The sequence below is a fragment of the Tachyglossus aculeatus genome, chromosome 11 (assembly GCF_015852505.1).
Source record: "Tachyglossus aculeatus isolate mTacAcu1 chromosome 11, mTacAcu1.pri, whole genome shotgun sequence".
NCBI classification, from domain to species: domain Eukaryota; kingdom Metazoa; phylum Chordata; class Mammalia; order Monotremata; family Tachyglossidae; genus Tachyglossus; species Tachyglossus aculeatus.
Window position 1 is genome coordinate 29853544 of NC_052076.1, and position 16668 is coordinate 29870211.

The 16668-nt window shown below is 59.2% G+C and overlaps 3 protein-coding genes across 4 annotated transcripts; 2 read left to right on the forward strand and 1 right to left on the reverse strand.

Annotated features, from left to right (window-relative positions):
* The first annotated feature begins 19 nt into the window (after positions 1 to 19).
* Positions 20 to 2377, forward strand: HSPB2 (heat shock protein family B (small) member 2). Its single transcript, XM_038754607.1, has 2 exons — positions 20 to 186; positions 1872 to 2377. The coding sequence occupies exons 1-2, from the start codon at positions 93 to 95 to the stop codon at positions 2318 to 2320; spliced, it is 543 nt and encodes a 180-aa protein (XP_038610535.1). The 5' UTR covers positions 20 to 92; the 3' UTR covers positions 2321 to 2377.
* A 2017-nt stretch (positions 2378 to 4394) lies between these two features.
* On the reverse strand, positions 4395 to 6620 carry LOC119934742 (proline-rich protein 2-like). The gene is made up of 4 exons (XM_038754288.1): positions 6578 to 6620; positions 6209 to 6451; positions 4773 to 5549; positions 4395 to 4687 (listed from the first exon to the last, which is right to left on the reverse strand). Exons 1-4 carry the CDS (start codon positions 6618 to 6620, stop codon positions 4395 to 4397), a joined length of 1356 nt encoding a protein of 451 aa, XP_038610216.1.
* C11H11orf52 (chromosome 11 C11orf52 homolog) lies at positions 6568 to 10221 on the forward strand. Of its 2 annotated transcripts, none has more exons than XM_038754533.1 (4): positions 6568 to 6650; positions 6787 to 6827; positions 6998 to 7071; positions 9732 to 10221. In XM_038754533.1, exons 1-4 carry the CDS (start codon positions 6619 to 6621, stop codon positions 10038 to 10040), a joined length of 456 nt encoding a protein of 151 aa, XP_038610461.1. In that variant the 5' UTR covers positions 6568 to 6618; the 3' UTR covers positions 10041 to 10221. The 2 variants fall into 2 exon arrangements, with proteins under 2 accessions (XP_038610461.1, XP_038610462.1); XM_038754534.1 differs by having other exon boundaries at positions 7001 to 7071.
* The last annotated feature ends 6447 nt before the right edge of the window (positions 10222 to 16668 follow it).

Sequence of the window (16668 nt, forward strand, 5' to 3'; positions counted from 1 at the left end):
AGGGGAGGGGGCTGCCTCCTGGACCTCCGCCGCCCCGGCGCCTGGCCACAGTGCCCGCAGGGTCCGGAGGGTCCGGAGGGTGAGCAGGGACCATGTCGGGCCGCTCGGTGCCCCACGCCCACCCCGCCGCCGCTGAGTACGAGTTCGCCAACCCCAGTCGCCTGGGCGAGCAGCGCTTCGGGGACGGTAAGGAAAGACCCCCCGGACCCCCCAACCCCAACGGACCCGGGACGGGCCGGCCGCCTGCCCCCTTCCCCGCAAATCCCAGCGCCCCCCAACATCCCCATCATAGAGAAGCGGCGTGGCTCTGTGGAAAGAGCCCGGACTTGGGAGTCAGAGGTCGTGGGTTCTAATCCCGGCTCCCCCTCTTGTCTGCTGTGGGACTTTGGGCAAGTCACTTTGCTTCTCAGGGCCTCAGTGACCTCATCTGGGCCGGTCGCCTGCCCCCTTCCCCCCAAATCCCAGCGCCCCCCAACATCCCCCTCATTAGAGAAGCGGCGTGGCTCTGTGGAAAGAGCCCGGGCTTGGGAGTCAGAGGTCGTGGGTTCTAATCCCGGCTCCCCCAATTGTCTGCTATGGGACTTTGGGCAAGTCACTTTGCTTCTCTGGGTCTCAGTGACCTCATCTGGAAAATGGGATTGAGGACTGAGCCCCACGTGGGACAACCTGATCACCTTGTATCTACCCCAGCGCTTAGAACAGTGCTTCGCACATAGTAAGCGCTTAACAAATACCATCATTATTATTCATTCATTCATTTAGTCCATCGTATTTTTATTGAGCGCTTACTATGTGCAGAGCACTGGACTAAGCCCTCGGGAAGTACAAGTCGGCAACATATAGAGACGGTCCCTACCCAACAATGGGTTCACAGTCTAGAAGGGGGAGACAGACAACAGAACAAAACCAGTAGACCGGTGTCCACACTGTCAAATACCCTCCCCTCCGATCCCCCCCACCAACTTCTCCCCTGCCCCGATCTCCCTCTCCCATTGGCTTCAATCAATCAATCAATCAATCAATCGTATTTATTGAGCGCTTACTGTGTGCAGAGCACTGTACTAAGCGCTTGGGAAGTACAAGCTGGCAACATATAGAGACAGTCCCTACCCAACAGTGGGCTCACAGTCTAGAAGGGGGAGACAGAGAACCGGCTTCACCGGTTATCCCGCCTGGCTATCCCTTCCCAAGCTCCCCCCTCCCCAGTCTACCCCGTTAGAGGGAAGGGCCTGGGCCTTGGGAGTCAGAGGTCATGGGTTCTAATCCCTCGTCCACCACTTCTCTGCTGGGTGACTTGGAGCAAGTCACTTCTCTGTGCCTCAGTTCCCTCATCTGGAAAATGTGGATGAAGACTGTGAGCCCCATGTGGGACAACCTGATGATCTTGTATCTACTCCAGAGCTTAGAACAGTGCTTGGCACATAGTAAGCGCTTAACAAATACCATCATTATTAAAATTATTATTATTAATACTCTCCCTGGCTACCTCCCCAAATCCTCCCCCATCTGTCCCCCCCATAATATTCTCCCTGGCTGCTTGGCAACCTCCCCCTCCCTTCTTCCCCACCCCCTCATGTCCCCTTCCCCAATCTCTCCCTCCAGGATACCCCTCCCCAATCTCCCCCCTTCTACCTCATCTTAATTTCCTCCCTGGCTTCCCCCCGACCCAAATCCTCCCCCCATCTGTTCCTCCCTAATATCCTCCCTGGCTCCTCCACAACCTCCTCCTCCCTTCTGCCCCACCCCAATGTCCGCCTCCCAAATCTCTCCCCGTCCAGGATACCCCTCCCCACTCTCTCCCACCTTCCCCACCCCGATCCCACCTGTCCCCCCACCCCAAGCTGACCGGTGCCCCGGCCTTGTCCGTCCAGGCCTGTTCCCGGAGGAGCTGCTAACGCCCACCCTCTTCCACGGCTACTACGTGCGGCCTCGGGCGGCCCAGGCCGGGGCGGGCGGCTGCGGCGGGGTCTCGGAGCTGCGGCTCAGCGAGGGCAAGTTCCAGGCCTTCCTGGACGTCAGCCACTTCACGCCGGACGAGGTGTCCGTGCGGACGGTGGACAACCTGCTGGAGGTGTCCGCCCAGCACCCGCAGCGCCCGGACCGCCACGGCTTTGTGTCCCGCCAGCTGTGCCGGACCTACGTGCTGCCCCCCGACGTGGACCCCTGGAGGCTCCGCGCCGCCCTCTCCCACGACGGCGTCCTCCACCTGGAGGCCCCGAGGGGCGGCCGGCCCCTGGACACCGAGGTCAACGAGGTGCCCATCTCCCTGATGCCAGCCCCGCCCGACTCGGACCAGGACGAGGAAGGGGCTGGGCCCTGAGCTGGGCCTACTGGCTCCTGGGGACGGGGGCTGACCCTCAGCTGGGCTCACATTTGCGGGGGGATGGGGGAAGGGGCCGGGGGGATCATCGTCCGGCCGACTGCCTCAATAAAGCCCCATTCTGAGGGTCCCGCCTGCCCTGCTCTCTGTTTTGGGAGGGAAGGTCGAGGCTACGGACGCTAGGTCAGCTCACCCCCTCCCTGATGGCTGGGCAAGGCTCACCCAGCCTGCCTGCCCGGGGGTTCGGCCGGATCTGACACCTGACCGCCGAGAGGCCGCCCAGGCCGCCCGCCGACCCCTCGCCTTGGGAGAAGGTCGAAGCTGGGGTCTGGAGGGAGGTAGGGGGCTGCGGAGGCCTTGGAGTTTCAGCCCCTGGGGAAATCTGGCCTGCTGGGGGCAGGGGGAGATCCTCTGACCCTGCCTATCTGGTCGTCAGTGGCCAAAGTAACAATAATATTAATTATTGTTATGGTATTTAAGTGCTTATTAGGTGACAAGCACTGGGGTAGATACAAAGTTATCGGGTTGTCCCACGTGAGGCTCACTGCTTTAATCTCTACAGTCTTTACAGATGAGGTAACTGAGGGCACAGAGACGTTAAGAGACTTGCCCAAAGTCACACAGCTGACAAGTGGCGGAGCTGGGAATAGAACCCACAACCTCTGACTCCCAAGCCCGGGCTCTTTCCACTAAGCCGCACTGCTTCTAACTTCCCGGGATCTGAGAGCACTGAAACACAGAACTCATTTTCCAGTGAGAGGGTAGGAGGTTCCTGGAGGGCGGGGGATGAAGAGGGCACTAAGTAACCTCTCAGAATTGACTCTTAATAAGCTCCCTGGAAGAGATGGCCAGTGACCACCTCTTCCAAACCCCAGAGCCCTCAGCTCTGACCTTCTCCTGGGCCGTGACACCCCCCACTCTGGGACGTGAGGGTCGTGAGGGGGGGCACTGGGGTAGGGATGGCCACAGTGGCTAGCTTTGTGGGGGCTATGGGGCCGGGGTCCCCTGGTTCCAGCTGTGGGGATGAATAACACTGCTCTGCGCTTAGAAAAGTGCTTGGCACATAGTAAGCGCTTAACAAATACCATAATTATTATTATTATTGATGCCCACAGCTGTCCGGGCTGGACCCAGAACTTCCTAATTGGGCCGGAAAGATCCCAGATCGGGTGTATCCGAGCCGTCAGGTGGGCACAGCCTGCTCGGCCCTCTCTACCCATCCCGCTCGCTCCCCCTGCTCCGCCTCGCAGACCCTCAACAGCGAGCCCCATGGGGGAAAGGAACTGTGTCCAACACGATTTGCTTGTATCAATCAATCAATCAATCGTATTTATTGAGCGCTTACTGTGTGCAGAGCACTGTACTAAGCGCTTGGGAAGTCCAAGTTGGCAACATCTAGAGACGGTCCCTACCCAACAGTGGGCTCACAGTCTAAAATGGTAAAATGTAAAATGGGGATTAAGACTGTGAGCCCCACGTGGGACAACCTGATCACCTTGTAACCTCCCCAGCGCTTAGAACAGTGCTTTGCACATAGTAAGCGCTTAATAAATGCCATCATTATGATTACTATTATTAAAAGGGGGAGACAGAGAACAAAACCGAACATACTAACAAAATAAAATAAATAGAATAGATATGCATCCACTCCAGATAGGCTGTGAGCCCCCTGTTGGGTAGGGACTGTCTCTATATGTGGCCAACTTGGACTTCCCGAGCGCTTAGTACAGTGCTCTGCACCCAGTAAGCGCTCAATAAATACGAATGAATGAATGCCAGCGCTTAGTACAGTGCCTGGCACCTAGTAAGCGCTTTAACACATACTCCAATTATTACTGTTATGATTGATAGGACTTAATGGGCAGTCGCGGCAGTGGGGGTGCGGACCGGAGGGCCGGGCCGGTTCCCCCAGCAGGGGGCGTGCCGAGCCGGGCCGGTTCCCCCAGCAGGGGGCGTGCCGAGCAGGCCGCTACCCCCAGCAGGGGGCGTGCCGAGCCGGCCGCTACCCCCAGCAGGGGGCGTAGCCGAGCGAGCCGGGCCTCTTCCCCCAGCAGGGGGCGTGCCGAGCCGGCCGCTACCCCCAGCAGGGGGCGTGCTGACCCGGGCCGCTACCCCCAGCAGGGGGCGTGCTGACCCGGGCCGCTACCCCCAGCAGGGGGCGTGCTGACCCGGGCCGCTTCCCCCAGCAGGGGGCGTGCTGACCCGGGCCGCTTCCCCCAGCAGGGGGCGTGCTGACCCGGGCCGCTTCCCCCAGCAGGGGGCGTGCTGACCCGGGCCGCTTCCCCCAGCAGGGGGCGTGCTGACCCGGGCCGCTTCCCCCAGCAGGGGGCGTGCTGACCCGGGCCGCTTCCCCCAGCAGGGGGCGTGCTGACCCGGGCCGCTTCCCCCAGCAGGGGGCGTGCTGACCCGGGCCGCTACCCCCAGCAGGGGGCGTGCTGACCCGGGCCGCTACCCCCAGCAGGGGGCGTGCTGAGCCGGGCCGCTACCCCCAGCAGGGGGAGGGCTCTCCGGCTCGGGCTGAGCCGGGCCGGTTCCTCCAACAGGGGGCGTGCTGAGCCGGGCCTGTTCCCCCAGCAGGGGGCGGACTCTCCGGGCTGGTTCCCCCTGCAGGGGGCGGACTCTCCGGGCTGGTTCCTCCAGCAGGGGGCGGACTCTCCGGGCTGGTTCCTCCAGCAGGGGGCGGACTCTGCGGGCCGGTTCCTCCAGCAGAGGGAGGACCGGTTCCCCCAACAGGGGACGGACCGGTTCCCCCAGCAGGGGGCGGGTTCCCCGGGCCGGGCCAGGCTAGGCTCTCCGGGCCGGACCGGGCCAGTTCCTCCAGCAGGGGGCGGGCTTCCCGAGGCGGGCCGGGCGGTTCCTCCAGCAGGGGGCGGGCTCTCCGGGACGGTTCTCCCAGCAGGGGGAGGGTTCTCCGTGCTGAGCCGGGCCGGTTCCTCTAGCAGGGGGCGGGCTCTCCGGGGCGGGGTCTCCGGGCCGGGTCGGTTCCCCCAGCAGGGGGTGGGGGTGGGGCCTCTCCTGGACGATTCCTCCAGCCCGGGGCGGGCTGCCCGGGGCGGTTCCTCCAGCAGGGGGCGGGCTCCCCGGAGCGGGCAAGGCGGTTCCCCCAGCAGGGGGCGGGCTCCCCGGGCCGGTTCCTCCAGCAGAGGGCGGGGTTCCCGGGGCGGGCCGGGCCGGGCCTGTTCCTCCAACAGGGGACGGGCTCCCCGGGGCGGGGCGGGCAGGGCGGTTCCTCCAGCAGGGGGCGGGCCCTCCGGGGCGGGCAGGGCGGTTCCCCCAACAGGGGGCGGGCTCTCCGGGCCGGGCCGAGTCAGGCTAGGCTCTCCGGGCCGGTTCCTCCAGCAGGGGGCGGGCGGGCGGGCTCCCCGGGGCGGGGCGGGGCGAGGCGGGCAGGGCGATTCCTCCAGCAGGGGGCGGGCCGGCCCGGGCCAGTTCTTCCAGCAGTGGGCGGGCTCCCCGGAGCGGGCAGGGCGGTTCCTCCAGCAGGGGGCGGGCTCCCCGAGGCGGGGCGGGGCGGGCAGGGCGGTTCCTCCAGCAGGGGGCGGGCCGGCCCGGGCCAGTTCTTCCAGCAGTGGGCGGGCTCCCCGGAGCGGGCAGGGCGGTTCCTCCAGCAGGGGGCGGGCTCCCCGAGGAGGGGCGGGGCGGGCAGGGCGGTTCCTCCAGCAGGGGGCGGGCTCTCCGGGGCGGGGCGGGCAGGGCGGTTCCCCCAGCAGGGGGCGGGCCCTCCGGGGCGGGGCGGGGCGGGCAGGGCGGCTCCTCCAGCAGGGGGCGGGCTCCCCGGGGAGGGGCGGGCAGGTAGGTTCCTCCAGCAGGGGGCGGGCCCTCCGGGGCGGGGCGGTTCCCCCAGCAGGGGGCGGGCTCTCCGGTCCGGCCCGGAGAGCCTAGCCTGACCCGGCCCGGCCCGGAGAGCCCGCCCCCAGCAGGGGGCGGGCTCCCCGGGGCGGGGCGGGCCGGTAGGTTCCTCCAGCAGGGGGCGGGCTCCCCGGGGCGGTTCCTCCAGCAGGGGGCGGGCCCTCCGGGGCGGGCCGGTTCCCCCAGCAGGGGGCGGGCTCTCCGGGCCGGACCGGGCCGGTTCCTCCAGCAGGGGGCGGGCGGGCTCCCCGGGGCGGGCCGGTTCCTCCAGCAGGGGGCGGGCTCCCCGGGAGGGGCGGGCCGGTGGCCGGAGGCGAAAGCTGCCCCGTCCCGCCCCGTCCCGTCCCGCCCCGTCCCGTCCCGCCCCGTCCCGCCCCGTCCCGTCCCGTCCCCGCCCCTCCCGGGAACGAGGAAAGGCGGCTCCCGCGGGAGGCGGCGTTCCGGGGGCCATGGGGAGCCGGCTCTGCCGCGGGGGCGGCCGGTGAGTGCGGGCCCCGGGCCCCGGGACGGGGGAGGCGGGGGTCCTTCCTGGCGGGATGCGGCCCCCGGGCCGGAGGGAGGGACGGGGCTGAGCAGGGACCGTCCCGTCCTTCTCCCCGTCCGTCCCCCGTCCGCAGGAGCTGCGCGATTCCTTGTGTCAGGGACAAGGGGAGCTCAGGTACCGGGGCGGCGGCGGGATGGGGGGATGGGGGGATGAGGGGATGGGGGGCCGGGGGTCGGGGGAGGCTTCTGGGCTCCGCGGGTGGGGGGCCACCTCCGGCCGGGGCCCGGCCGCCCCGGGGAGCGGCCAACGGCCCGCCCTGCCCCGCCCCCTCCCCTCCCCTCCAGCAGAGACCCGAACTCGGGGGACCCCGGCCCAGCAGCCGCCGCCGCCGCCCCGGCCCCCCAGGACAACGGCCACGGTACGTGCTGACCCCCGCCCACCCCGGGACACCGGGGCCGGTGATGAGGACGAAGATAATGGTATTTGCTAAGCGCTCACTATGTGCCGAGCACTGTTCCAAGCGTGGGGGCCAGATTCAAGGTCTCACCGTCTTCATCCCCATTTCGCAGGCGAGGGAACTGAGGCCCAGAGAAGGGCAGTGCTCTCCCAAAGTCACCCAGCTGACAAGTGTCAGCCCGTTGTTGGATAGGACCCATCTCTATAAGTTGCCGACTTGGACTTCCCAAGCGCTTAGTGCAGTGCTCGGCACACAGTAAGCCCTCAATAAATACGACTGAATGACTGAAAGTGGCGGAGGCGGGATTAGAACCCACGACCTTTGACTCCCAAGCCCGGGCTCTTTCCACCGAGCCACGTTGCTTCTCGATAATAATAATAAAGGTATTTGTTCAGGGCTTACTATGTGCCGAGCACTGTTCTAAGCACGGAGGCGAGATTCAAGGTCTCACGGCCTTCATCCCCGTTTTACAGCTGAGGGAACTGAGGCCCAGAGAAGGGAAGTGTTCTCCCAAAGTCACTCACCTGACAAGTGTGAGCCTGTTGTTGGGTAGGGACCATCTCTATAGGTTGCCGACTTGGGCTTCCCAAGCGCTTAGTACAGTGCTGGGCACACAGTAAGCCCTCAATAAATTTGATTGAATGAATGAAAGTGGCGGAGGCAGGATTAGAACCCCCGACCTTTGACTCCCAAGCCCGGGCCCTTTCCACTGAGCCACGTTGTTTCTCGATAATAGTAATAAAGGTATTTGTTAAGGGCTTACTATGTGCCGAGCACTGTTCTAAGCGCCGGGGTAGCTACAAGGTAATCAGGTTGTCCCTCGTATGGGGCTCACAGTGTTAATCCCCCTTTTACGGATGAGGTAACTGAGGCACAGAGAAATGAAGTGACTTGCCCAAGGGCACACAGGAGACAATTGGCGGAGGTGGGATTAGAACCCACCTCCTCAGCCTTCCAAGCCCGTGCCGTTTCCACTAAGCCATGCTGCTTCTCTTATCAATCCAGCCATCAATCAATCAATCGATCCTATGCTTACTGGGTGCAGGGCACTGTACTAAGCGCCTGGGAGAATGCACTATAACCAGGAGAACAATATAACCGTATTCATTCATTCAGTCGTATTTATTGAGCACTGGAAAGTACAATTTGGCAATAGATAGAGACTCCCTACCCAACAACGGGCTCACAGTCTGAGTAGACGGGCATCAATAACAACATATAACAATATATAACAATATAACTTTTTAGAGAAGCAATGTGGTGTAGAGTCAGAAGGTCATGGGTCTAATCCCAGCTCTACCACTTTTTTTTTTAATGGCATTTATTAAGCGCTTACTATGTGCAAAGCACTGTCCTAAACTCTGGGGAGGTTACAAGGTGATCAGGTTGTCCCACGGGGGCTCACAGTCTTCATCCCCATTTTACAGATGAGGTGACTGAGGCTCAGAACAAGTGAAGTGACTTGCCCAAAGTCACACAGCTGACAACTGGTGGAGTCAGGATTTGAACCCATGACCTCTGACTCCAAAGCCCGGGCTCTTTCCACTGAGCCACGCTGCTTTCCTTGTCTGCTGTGCGACCGTGGGCAAGTCACTTCACTGCTTTGTGCCTCAGTTACCTCATCGGTAAAATGGGGATAAGACTGTGAGCCCCATGTGGGACAACCTGATCACCTTGTATCCCCCCCAGCGCTTAGAACAGTGCTTCGCACATAGTAAGCACTTAACAAATGCCATTATTATTATTATTCTCTGGGCCTCAGTTATCTCATCTGTAAAGTGGGGATTAAGACTGTGAGCCCCACATGGGACAACTGATTACCTTGTATTTATGCCAGCACTTAGAACAGTGCTTTGCACACAGTAAGTGCTTAATAAATGCCATCATTATTTGTTATTAGAACCGTGCTTGGCATGTAGTAAGTGCTTAAGAAATACCATATTTTTTTTCCTCTCTGGGCCTCAGTTACCTCTGCAAAAGGGAGGTTGAGCCCTTGAGCCCCATGTGGGACAAGGGACTGCGGCCAACTCGATTGTATCGTCTCCAGCGCTTAGTACAACGTCTGGCACATAGTAAGCACTTCATAAATACCATCATTATTTATCATTGTATTTATTATGCGCTTACTGTGGGTCAAGCAGTGTTCTAAGCGCTGGGTTGGATACCAGTTTTAGTCAGGTCAGACACGGCCCCTGTTCCTCATGGGGCCGGCTGGCAGTTAAGTAATAATAATGATAATAAGAATGGCATTTATTAAGCACTTAGTATGTGCAAAGCACTGTTCTAAGCGCTGGGGAGGTTACAAGGTGATCAGGTTGTCCCACAGGGGGCTCACAGTTTTAATCCCCATTTTCCAGATGAGGTCACTGAGGCCCAGAGGGGTTGAGTGACTTGCCCACAGTCACACAGCTGACAGTTGGCAGAGTCGGGATTTGAACCCATGACCTCTGACTCCAAAGCCCGGGCTCCTTCCACCGAGTCACGTTGGGCAGGGCTCAGATTCCCGTTTAAGAGGCGGCGGCTCTGCCCCCGGAGCCCGGGGAGGCCGGGTTGGCGGTGGCCCGGGTCGGTCCCTCCCGGGGTCCGGCTGAGCGTCCCGCCCCCGGCCCGGCTGTCCGCAGGATCACACCTATGAGGTGGTTGGGGAGGCGGCCGGGCCCCGGGGGCCGCAGCCGGGGCCGCAGCCGGTCCCGGACAAGGAGCTGCACTACGCGGAGATCCGGCTGGGCCCCGGGGCCCGGACCCGCACCAACCCCGGCCTGAAGGAGCCCCCGCGCCCGGCCCGGCCCGACCAGACAGAGTACGCGGCCATCCGCTGCCCTCCGGACCCCAGGACCTCCCGGACATCCCGGACCCCCCGGACCTCTCGGACGCCCCGGACGTCCCGGCCCAACCGGCCGGTCAGCAGCAGCGCCGGGACTCTGGTGTGAGCCCGACCGGAGGAGACGGACAGCGGGAGCCCGAGCCCTCCCTCCGAGGGACGGCCATCCGGGCCGCGGCACTTCCCGGGAGCAGCCCGCTGGAAGCTCAGCCTCCCGGAGAGTCCGGCCCGGGCTGGGATGGGAGCGGGGCCGGCGAGGAGGTGGGAAAAAAAAAAGGATGGCATTTGTTCACCGCTTACTATTCATTCATTTATTCAATCGTATTTATTGAGCGCTTACTATGTGCAGAGCACTGGACTAAGCGCTTGGGAAGTACAAGTTGGCAACATCTAGAGACAGTCCCCACCCAACAGTGGGCTCACATTCTAAAAGGGGGAGACGGAGGACAAAACGAAACATATTAACAAAATAAAATGAATAGAATAGTAAATATGTACAAGTAAAATAGAGTAATAAATCTGTACAAACATATACAGGTGCTGTGGGGAGGGGAAGGAGGTAGGGCGGGGGGATGGGGAGGGGGAGAGGAAAGAGGGGGCTCAGTCTGGGAAGGCCTCCTGGAGGAGGTGAGCTCTCAGTAGGACTTCGAAGGGAGGAAGAGAGCTAGCTTAGCGGATGTGCGGAGGAAGGGCATTCCGGGCCAGGGGGAGGACGTGGGCCGGGGGTCGATGGTGGGACAGGCGAGAACGAGGCCCAGTGAGGAGGTGGGCGATGGCAGAGGAGCGGAGGGTGCGGGCTGGGCTGGAGAAGGAGAGAAGGGAGGTGAGGTAGGAGGGGGCCAGGGGATGGACAGCCTTGAAGCCGAGAGTGAGGAGTTTTTGCTTGATGTGTAGGTTGACTGGTAGCCACTGGAGATTTTTGAGGAGGGGAGTAACATGCCCAGAACGTTTCTGCACAAAGATGATCCGGGCAGCAGCGTGACATATAGATTGAAGTGGGGAGAGACAGGAGGATGGGAGATCAGAGAGGAGGCTGATGCAGTCATCCAGTCGGGATAGGATGAGAGATTGAACCAGCAGGGTAGCAGTTTGGATGGAGAGGAAAGGGTGGATCTTGGCAATGTTGCAGAGGTGAGACCTGCAGGTTTTGGTGACTGATTGGATGTGAGGGGTGAATGAGAGAGCGGAGTCGAGGATGACACCGAGGTTGCGGGCTTGTGAGGCGGGAAGGGTGGTAGTGCCGTCTACAGTGATGGGAAAGTCAGGGAGAGGGCAGGGTTTGGGAGGGAAGATAAGGAGTTCAGTCTTGGACATATTGAGTTTTAGATGGCAGGCAGACATCCAGATGGAGATGTCTTGAAGGCAGAAGGAGACACGAGCCTGAAGGGAGAGAGAGAGAGCAGGGGCGGAGATGTAGATTTGGGTGTCATCAGCGTAGAGATGATAGTTGAAGCCGTGGGAGCGAATGAGTTCACCAAGGGAGTGAGTGTAGACAGAGAACAGAAGGGGACCAAGAACTGACCCTTGAGGAATCCCTACAGTAAAGGGATGGGAGGGGGAGGAGGAACCCACAAAGGAGACTGAGAATGAACGGCCGGAGAGATAAGAGGAGAACCAGGAGAGGACGGAGTCTGTGAAGCCAAGGTTGGATAGCATGTTGAAGAGAAGGGAGTGGTCCACAGTGTCGAAGGCAGCTGAGAGGTCGAGAAGGATTAGGATAGAGTATGAGCCGTTGGATTTGGCAAGCAGGAGGTCATCGGTGACCTCTGAGAGGGCAGTTTTGGTGGAATGTAGGGGATGGGGGCCAGATTGGAGGGGGTAGAGGAGAGAGTTGTCGTTGAGGAATTCGAGGCAACGGGTGTAGATGACTCGTTCAAGGAGTTTGGAAAGGAATGATAGGGAGATAGGGCAAAAACTAGAAGGGGAGGTGGGGTCTAGAGGGTTTTTTTAGGATGGGGGAGACGTGGGCATGTTTGAAGGCAGAGGGGAAGGAACCAGTGGAGAGTGAGCGATTGAAGATGGGAGTTAAGAAGGGGAGGAGGGACAGGGCGAAATATTTCATAAGATGAGAGGGAATGGGGTCAGAAGCACAGGTGGCCGGAGTAGCACTTGAGAGGAGGGAGGAGAGCTCCTCTGAGGATACTGCTGGGAAGGATGGGAGAGTAGCGGAGAGGGTTGAGAGCAGGGGGTTGGAGAAGGGGGAGGAGTGATTTTGGGGAACTCAGACCTGATGGAGTTAATTTTACTAATGAAGTAGGAGGCCAGATCGTTGGGGGTGAGGGAAGGAGGAGGGGGAGGAACAGAGGGCCTGAGAAGGGAGTTAAATGTACGGAATTGCTGACGGGGATGATGGGCATGGGTGTCAATAAGGGAGGAGAAATAGTTTTGTCTGGCAGAGGAGAGGGCTGAGTTAGGGCAGGAAAGGATAAATTTGGTGTTTAGACTTTCGCCAGCAGCGTTCAGCAGCTCGAGCATAAGAGCGAAGGAGGCGGACAGTGGCAGTGATCCGGGGCTGGGGGTTAGTGGTACGAGAGTGGCAAAGGGTAAGGGGAACGAGCGAGTCGAGCTGAGTAGAGAGGGTAGAGTTGAGAGCAGTAATCTGGTCATCAAGATTGGGTAGGGAGGAAAGGGAGGCGAGGTGGGGTGTGAGGCGCTCAGAAAGATGGATGGGGTCGAGAGAGCTTACTATGTGCAAAGCACTGTTCTAAGCTCTCACCCGATGGGGCTGTAGTGTGAGGAGAAGGGGGTGGGGCCAGGATGGGGGCAAGGCCGTAGTGTGAAATTAATAATAATAATGTTTCTTTTAAGCACTCACTGCGTGCGAAGCACTATTCTAAGCGCTCGGAGGGATACAGGGTGATCAGGTTGTCCCACATGAGGCTCTCAGTCTTAATCCCCATTTTACAGATGAGGTAACTGAGGCTCAGAGAAATGAAGTGACTTGCCCAAAGTCACACAGCTGACAAGCGGCGGAGGCGGGATTAGAACCCACGACCTCTGACTCCAAAGCCCGGGCTCTTTCCACTGAGCCACGCCGCGGGGCCAGGATGGGGGCAGGACCGTAGTCAATCAATCAATCAATCGTATTTATTGAGCGCTTACTGTGTGCAGAGCACGGTACTAAGCGCTTGGGAAGTACAAGTTGGCAACATATAGAGACGGTCCCTACCCAACAGGGGGCTCACAGTCTAGAAGGGGGAGACAGACAACAAAACACAACATATTAACAAAATAAAATAAATAGAATAGATATGTGCAAGTAAAATAAATAAATAAATAGAGTAATAAATATGTACAAAGTGTGAGGAGAAGGGGGCGGGGCCATAGCGTGAGGAGAAGGGGGCGGGGCCGTGGTGTGAGGAGAAGGGCCCACTGCGGGGTAGGGACCGTCTCTATATGTTGCCAACTAGTACTTCCCAAGTGCTTAGCGCAGTGCTCTGCACACAGTAAGTGCTCAATCAATACGAATGAATGAACGAATGAAAAGGGGGCGGGGTCATAGTGTGGGGAGAAGGGCGGGGCCATAACGTGAATAATAATAATAATAATGTTGGTATTTGTTAAGCGCTTACTATGTGCAAAGCACTGTTCTAAGCGCTGGGGGGAACACAAGGAAATGAGGTTGTCCCATGTGGGGCTCACAGTCTTAATCCCCATTTTACAGATGAGGGAACTGAGGCACAGAGAAGTGAAGTGACTTGCCCAAGGTCGCACAGCAGCCATGTGGGGGGGGGATTCGAACCCATGACCCGTGACTCCCAAGCCCGTGCTCTTTCCACTGAGCCACGCTGTGAAGAGAAGGGGGCGGGGCCACGGTGTGAGGAGAAGGGGCGGGGCCAAAGTGTGAGGGGGAAGGGGCGTGGCTATAGTGTGAGGAGGGGGCGTGGTAATAGTGTGAGGGGGAGGGGCCATAGTGTGAGGAGAAGGGGGCGTGGTCATAGTGTGAGGGGGAGGGGCCATAGTGTGTTGAGAAGGGGGCGTGGTCATGGTGCGAGGGGGAGGGGCCATAGTGTGATGAGAAGGGGCGTGGCCATAGTGTGAGGGGGGGCACAGTGTGAGGAGAAGGGGGCGTGGTCACAGTGTGATTGGAAGGGGGCATAGGGGGAGGGGGCGAGGTCATAGTGCGAGGAGAAGGGGGCGTGGCCATGGTGTGAAGAGGCAGGGGCGGAGCTGGAGGCCGGAGGGGGCGGGACCGGAAGTCTGTCTCGGCGTCTCCATGGCAACGGGAACGCGGCGGCGGCGGCGGCGCCGAGGCTTGACGAGAGCTGAGGAGGCCCGAGGCTTGACGAGAGCTGAGGAGGCCCGAGGAGCTTGGGGCCGAGAGGCTGAGGGAGGGCCGGCGCACGGCGCAGGGACCGGGCCGGGGCCCGGGGAACGGGGGCCCGGGGAACGAGGCCCCGGGGAATGAGGCCCCGGAGCCCGGGCCTGGTGGGGCGGGGGGCTGGGGGCGGGCCCCCCCCCCCTCAGAGGTCCCCCAGGAATAGATAGAATAGATATGTACAAGTAAAATAAATACACAAATAAGTAGAGTAATAAATATGTAGAAACATATATACATATGCTGTGGGGAAGGGAAGGAGGTAAGATGGGGGGGATGGAGAGGGGACGTAGGGCCAGGTGATCAAGTTGTCTGACTATCTTATATCTTTCCCAATGTTTAGTGCAGCACTTCATAGTAATGACAGTAATAACAGTATTTGTTATGTGCTTACTATGTTCCAAGAACTGTTCTAAGCACTGGGGAGGATCCAAGGTAATCAGGTTGTCCCACTTGGGGCTCACAGTCTTAAACCCCATTTTGCAGATGAGGTAACTGAGGCTCAGAGAAGTTAAGTGACTTGCCCAAGGTCACACAGCAGACGTGGCGGAGTCGGGATTCGAAACCATTGACCTCTGACTCCAAAGCCCGGGCTCTTTCCACTGAGGCACGCTGCTTCTGGAATGCCTCCAGAAAGAGCGCGGGGGGGGGGGGCACAAGGTAATCTGGTTATCCCATGTGGGGCGCACAGTCTTCATCCCCATTTTCCAGATGAGGTCACTGAGGCTCAGAGAAGCAAAGTGACTTGCCCAAAGTCACACAGCTGACAAGTGGCGGAGCCGGGATTCATTCATCCATTCAGTCGTATTTATTGAGCGCTTACTGCGCGCAGAGCACTGGACTAAGCGCTTGGGAAGGACAAGTTGGCGACATCTAGAGACGGTCCCTACCCAACAGCGGGCTCACAGGCTAGAAGGGGGAGACGGACAACAAAACAAAACATATTCAATCCATCAATCGTATTTATTGAGTGCTTACTGTGTGCAGAGCACTGGACTAAGCGCTTGGGAAGTCCAAGTTGGCAACATATAGAGACGGTCCCTACCCAACAGTGGGCTCACAGTCTAGAAGGGGGAGACAGAGAACAAAACATATTAACAAAATAAAATAAATAGAATGGATATGTCCAAGTAAAATAAATAGATAAATATTTATTAATAAATAAATATTAACAAAATAAAATAAATAGAATAGTAAATATGTCCAAGTAAAATAAATAGAGTAATTAATCTGTACAAACATATATACAGGTGCTGTGGGGAGGGGAAGGAGGTAGGTCGGGGGGGGGAGAGGAAAAAGGGGGCTCAGTGTGGGATTAGAACCCATGATCTCCGACTCCCCAGCCCGGGCTCTTTCCACCAAGCCACGCTGCTTCTCAGGTAGCTTGTGGGCTCTCAAACCAATCCTGGCTGCGGCTGCCCCGACCCTCTTGCCCGGCAGTGCTGCCCAGCCTAAGCTCCAGGCTCCACCTCAGCGCTTAGAACAGTGCCTAGCGCATAGGAAGTGCTTCACACACCACCACCTGATAGCTACTTTTGCCAGGCGGGTTCTGGGAGCAGACCGGGCCCTCTTCACTTGGGAGGGGTTGGGTGGGTGGGCAGGGAAGAAGGTGGGTCTTAGTCATCAGGCCGGGGAGACCCCTCCCCCCTTTGACTTCCCACCCCGTCCCCTGCCCCAGTGAACTCCAAATTGCAAAGCAGACTGGGAATATCATTCTGTGGGCTGAGAGCAGGGTGCATTGTGCCACCCCTCAGTGCACCCCACAATTTTCCGGCCAGGGACTTCATTAATGGAGGTATTTGTTAAGTGCTTTCTATGTATCTATGTAGAGGAGCATTGTGGCTCAATGGAAAAAGCACGGACTTGGGAGTCAGAGTTCGTGGGTTCCATTCACGGCTCCGCCACTTGCCAGCTGTGTGACTTGGCGCTTCTCTGTGCCTCAGTTCCCTCATCTGTAAAATGGGGATTGAGACTGTGAGCCCCAAGTGGGACAACCTGATTACCTTGGATTCTCCCCAGTGCTTAGAACAGTTCTTGGAACATAGTAAGCGTATAACAAATACTGTTATTACTATCATTACTATGAAGCGCTGCACTAAGCATTGGGGAAGATATAAGAAAGGTCAGACGCAGTCCCTGATCTCTCACCACACTCACAATCTAAGCAGGAGGGAGAACATGTATTGAATCCCCATTTTCATACATAAGGTAACTGAGGCGCAGAGAAGTTAAGTGGCTTGCTCAAGATCACATAGCAGTCAAGTGGCAGAGCCGGCATTAGGACTCAGGGCACCTGTCTCCTAGATCTGTGCTCTTTCCAGTAGACCACACTGCTTCCCGCTGCCCTGGGGAGGCAGGGGAGACACCAGGCATTATCATTCCCATTTTACAGTCAGGAGTAAATCAGTCAGTCAGCGGT

Excerpts from the sequence above, each read along its gene's own strand:
- C11H11orf52 (XM_038754533.1), top strand. The coding sequence starts at position 6,619 with ATGGGGAGCCGGCTCTGCCGCGGGGGCGGCCG. Across the intron at positions 6,828-6,997 it reads CAGGGACAAGGGGAGCTCAG|CAGAGACCCGAACTCGGGGG; the intron begins GTACCGGGGCGG and ends CCTCCCCTCCAG. Across the intron at positions 7,072-9,731 it reads CCCCCAGGACAACGGCCACG|GATCACACCTATGAGGTGGT; the intron begins GTACGTGCTGAC and ends GGCTGTCCGCAG.
- LOC119934742 (XM_038754288.1), bottom strand. The coding sequence starts at position 6,620 with ATGGCCCCCGGAACGCCGCCTCCCGCGGGAGCCGCCTTTCCTC. Across the intron at positions 5,550-6,208 it reads GGCTCTCCGGGCCGGGCCGG|GAACCGCCCTGCCCGCCCCG; the intron begins GTCAGGCTAGGC and ends CCCCTGCTGGAG. Across the intron at positions 4,688-4,772 it reads CAGCACGCCCCCTGCTGGGG|CACGCCCCCTGCTGGGGGAA; the intron begins GTAGCGGCCCGG and ends GGCCCGGGTCAG.
- HSPB2 (XM_038754607.1), top strand. The coding sequence starts at position 93 with ATGTCGGGCCGCTCGGTGCCCCACGCCCACCCCGCCGCCGCTGAGTAC. Across the intron at positions 187-1,871 it reads CGAGCAGCGCTTCGGGGACG|GCCTGTTCCCGGAGGAGCTG; the intron begins GTAAGGAAAGAC and ends TTGTCCGTCCAG.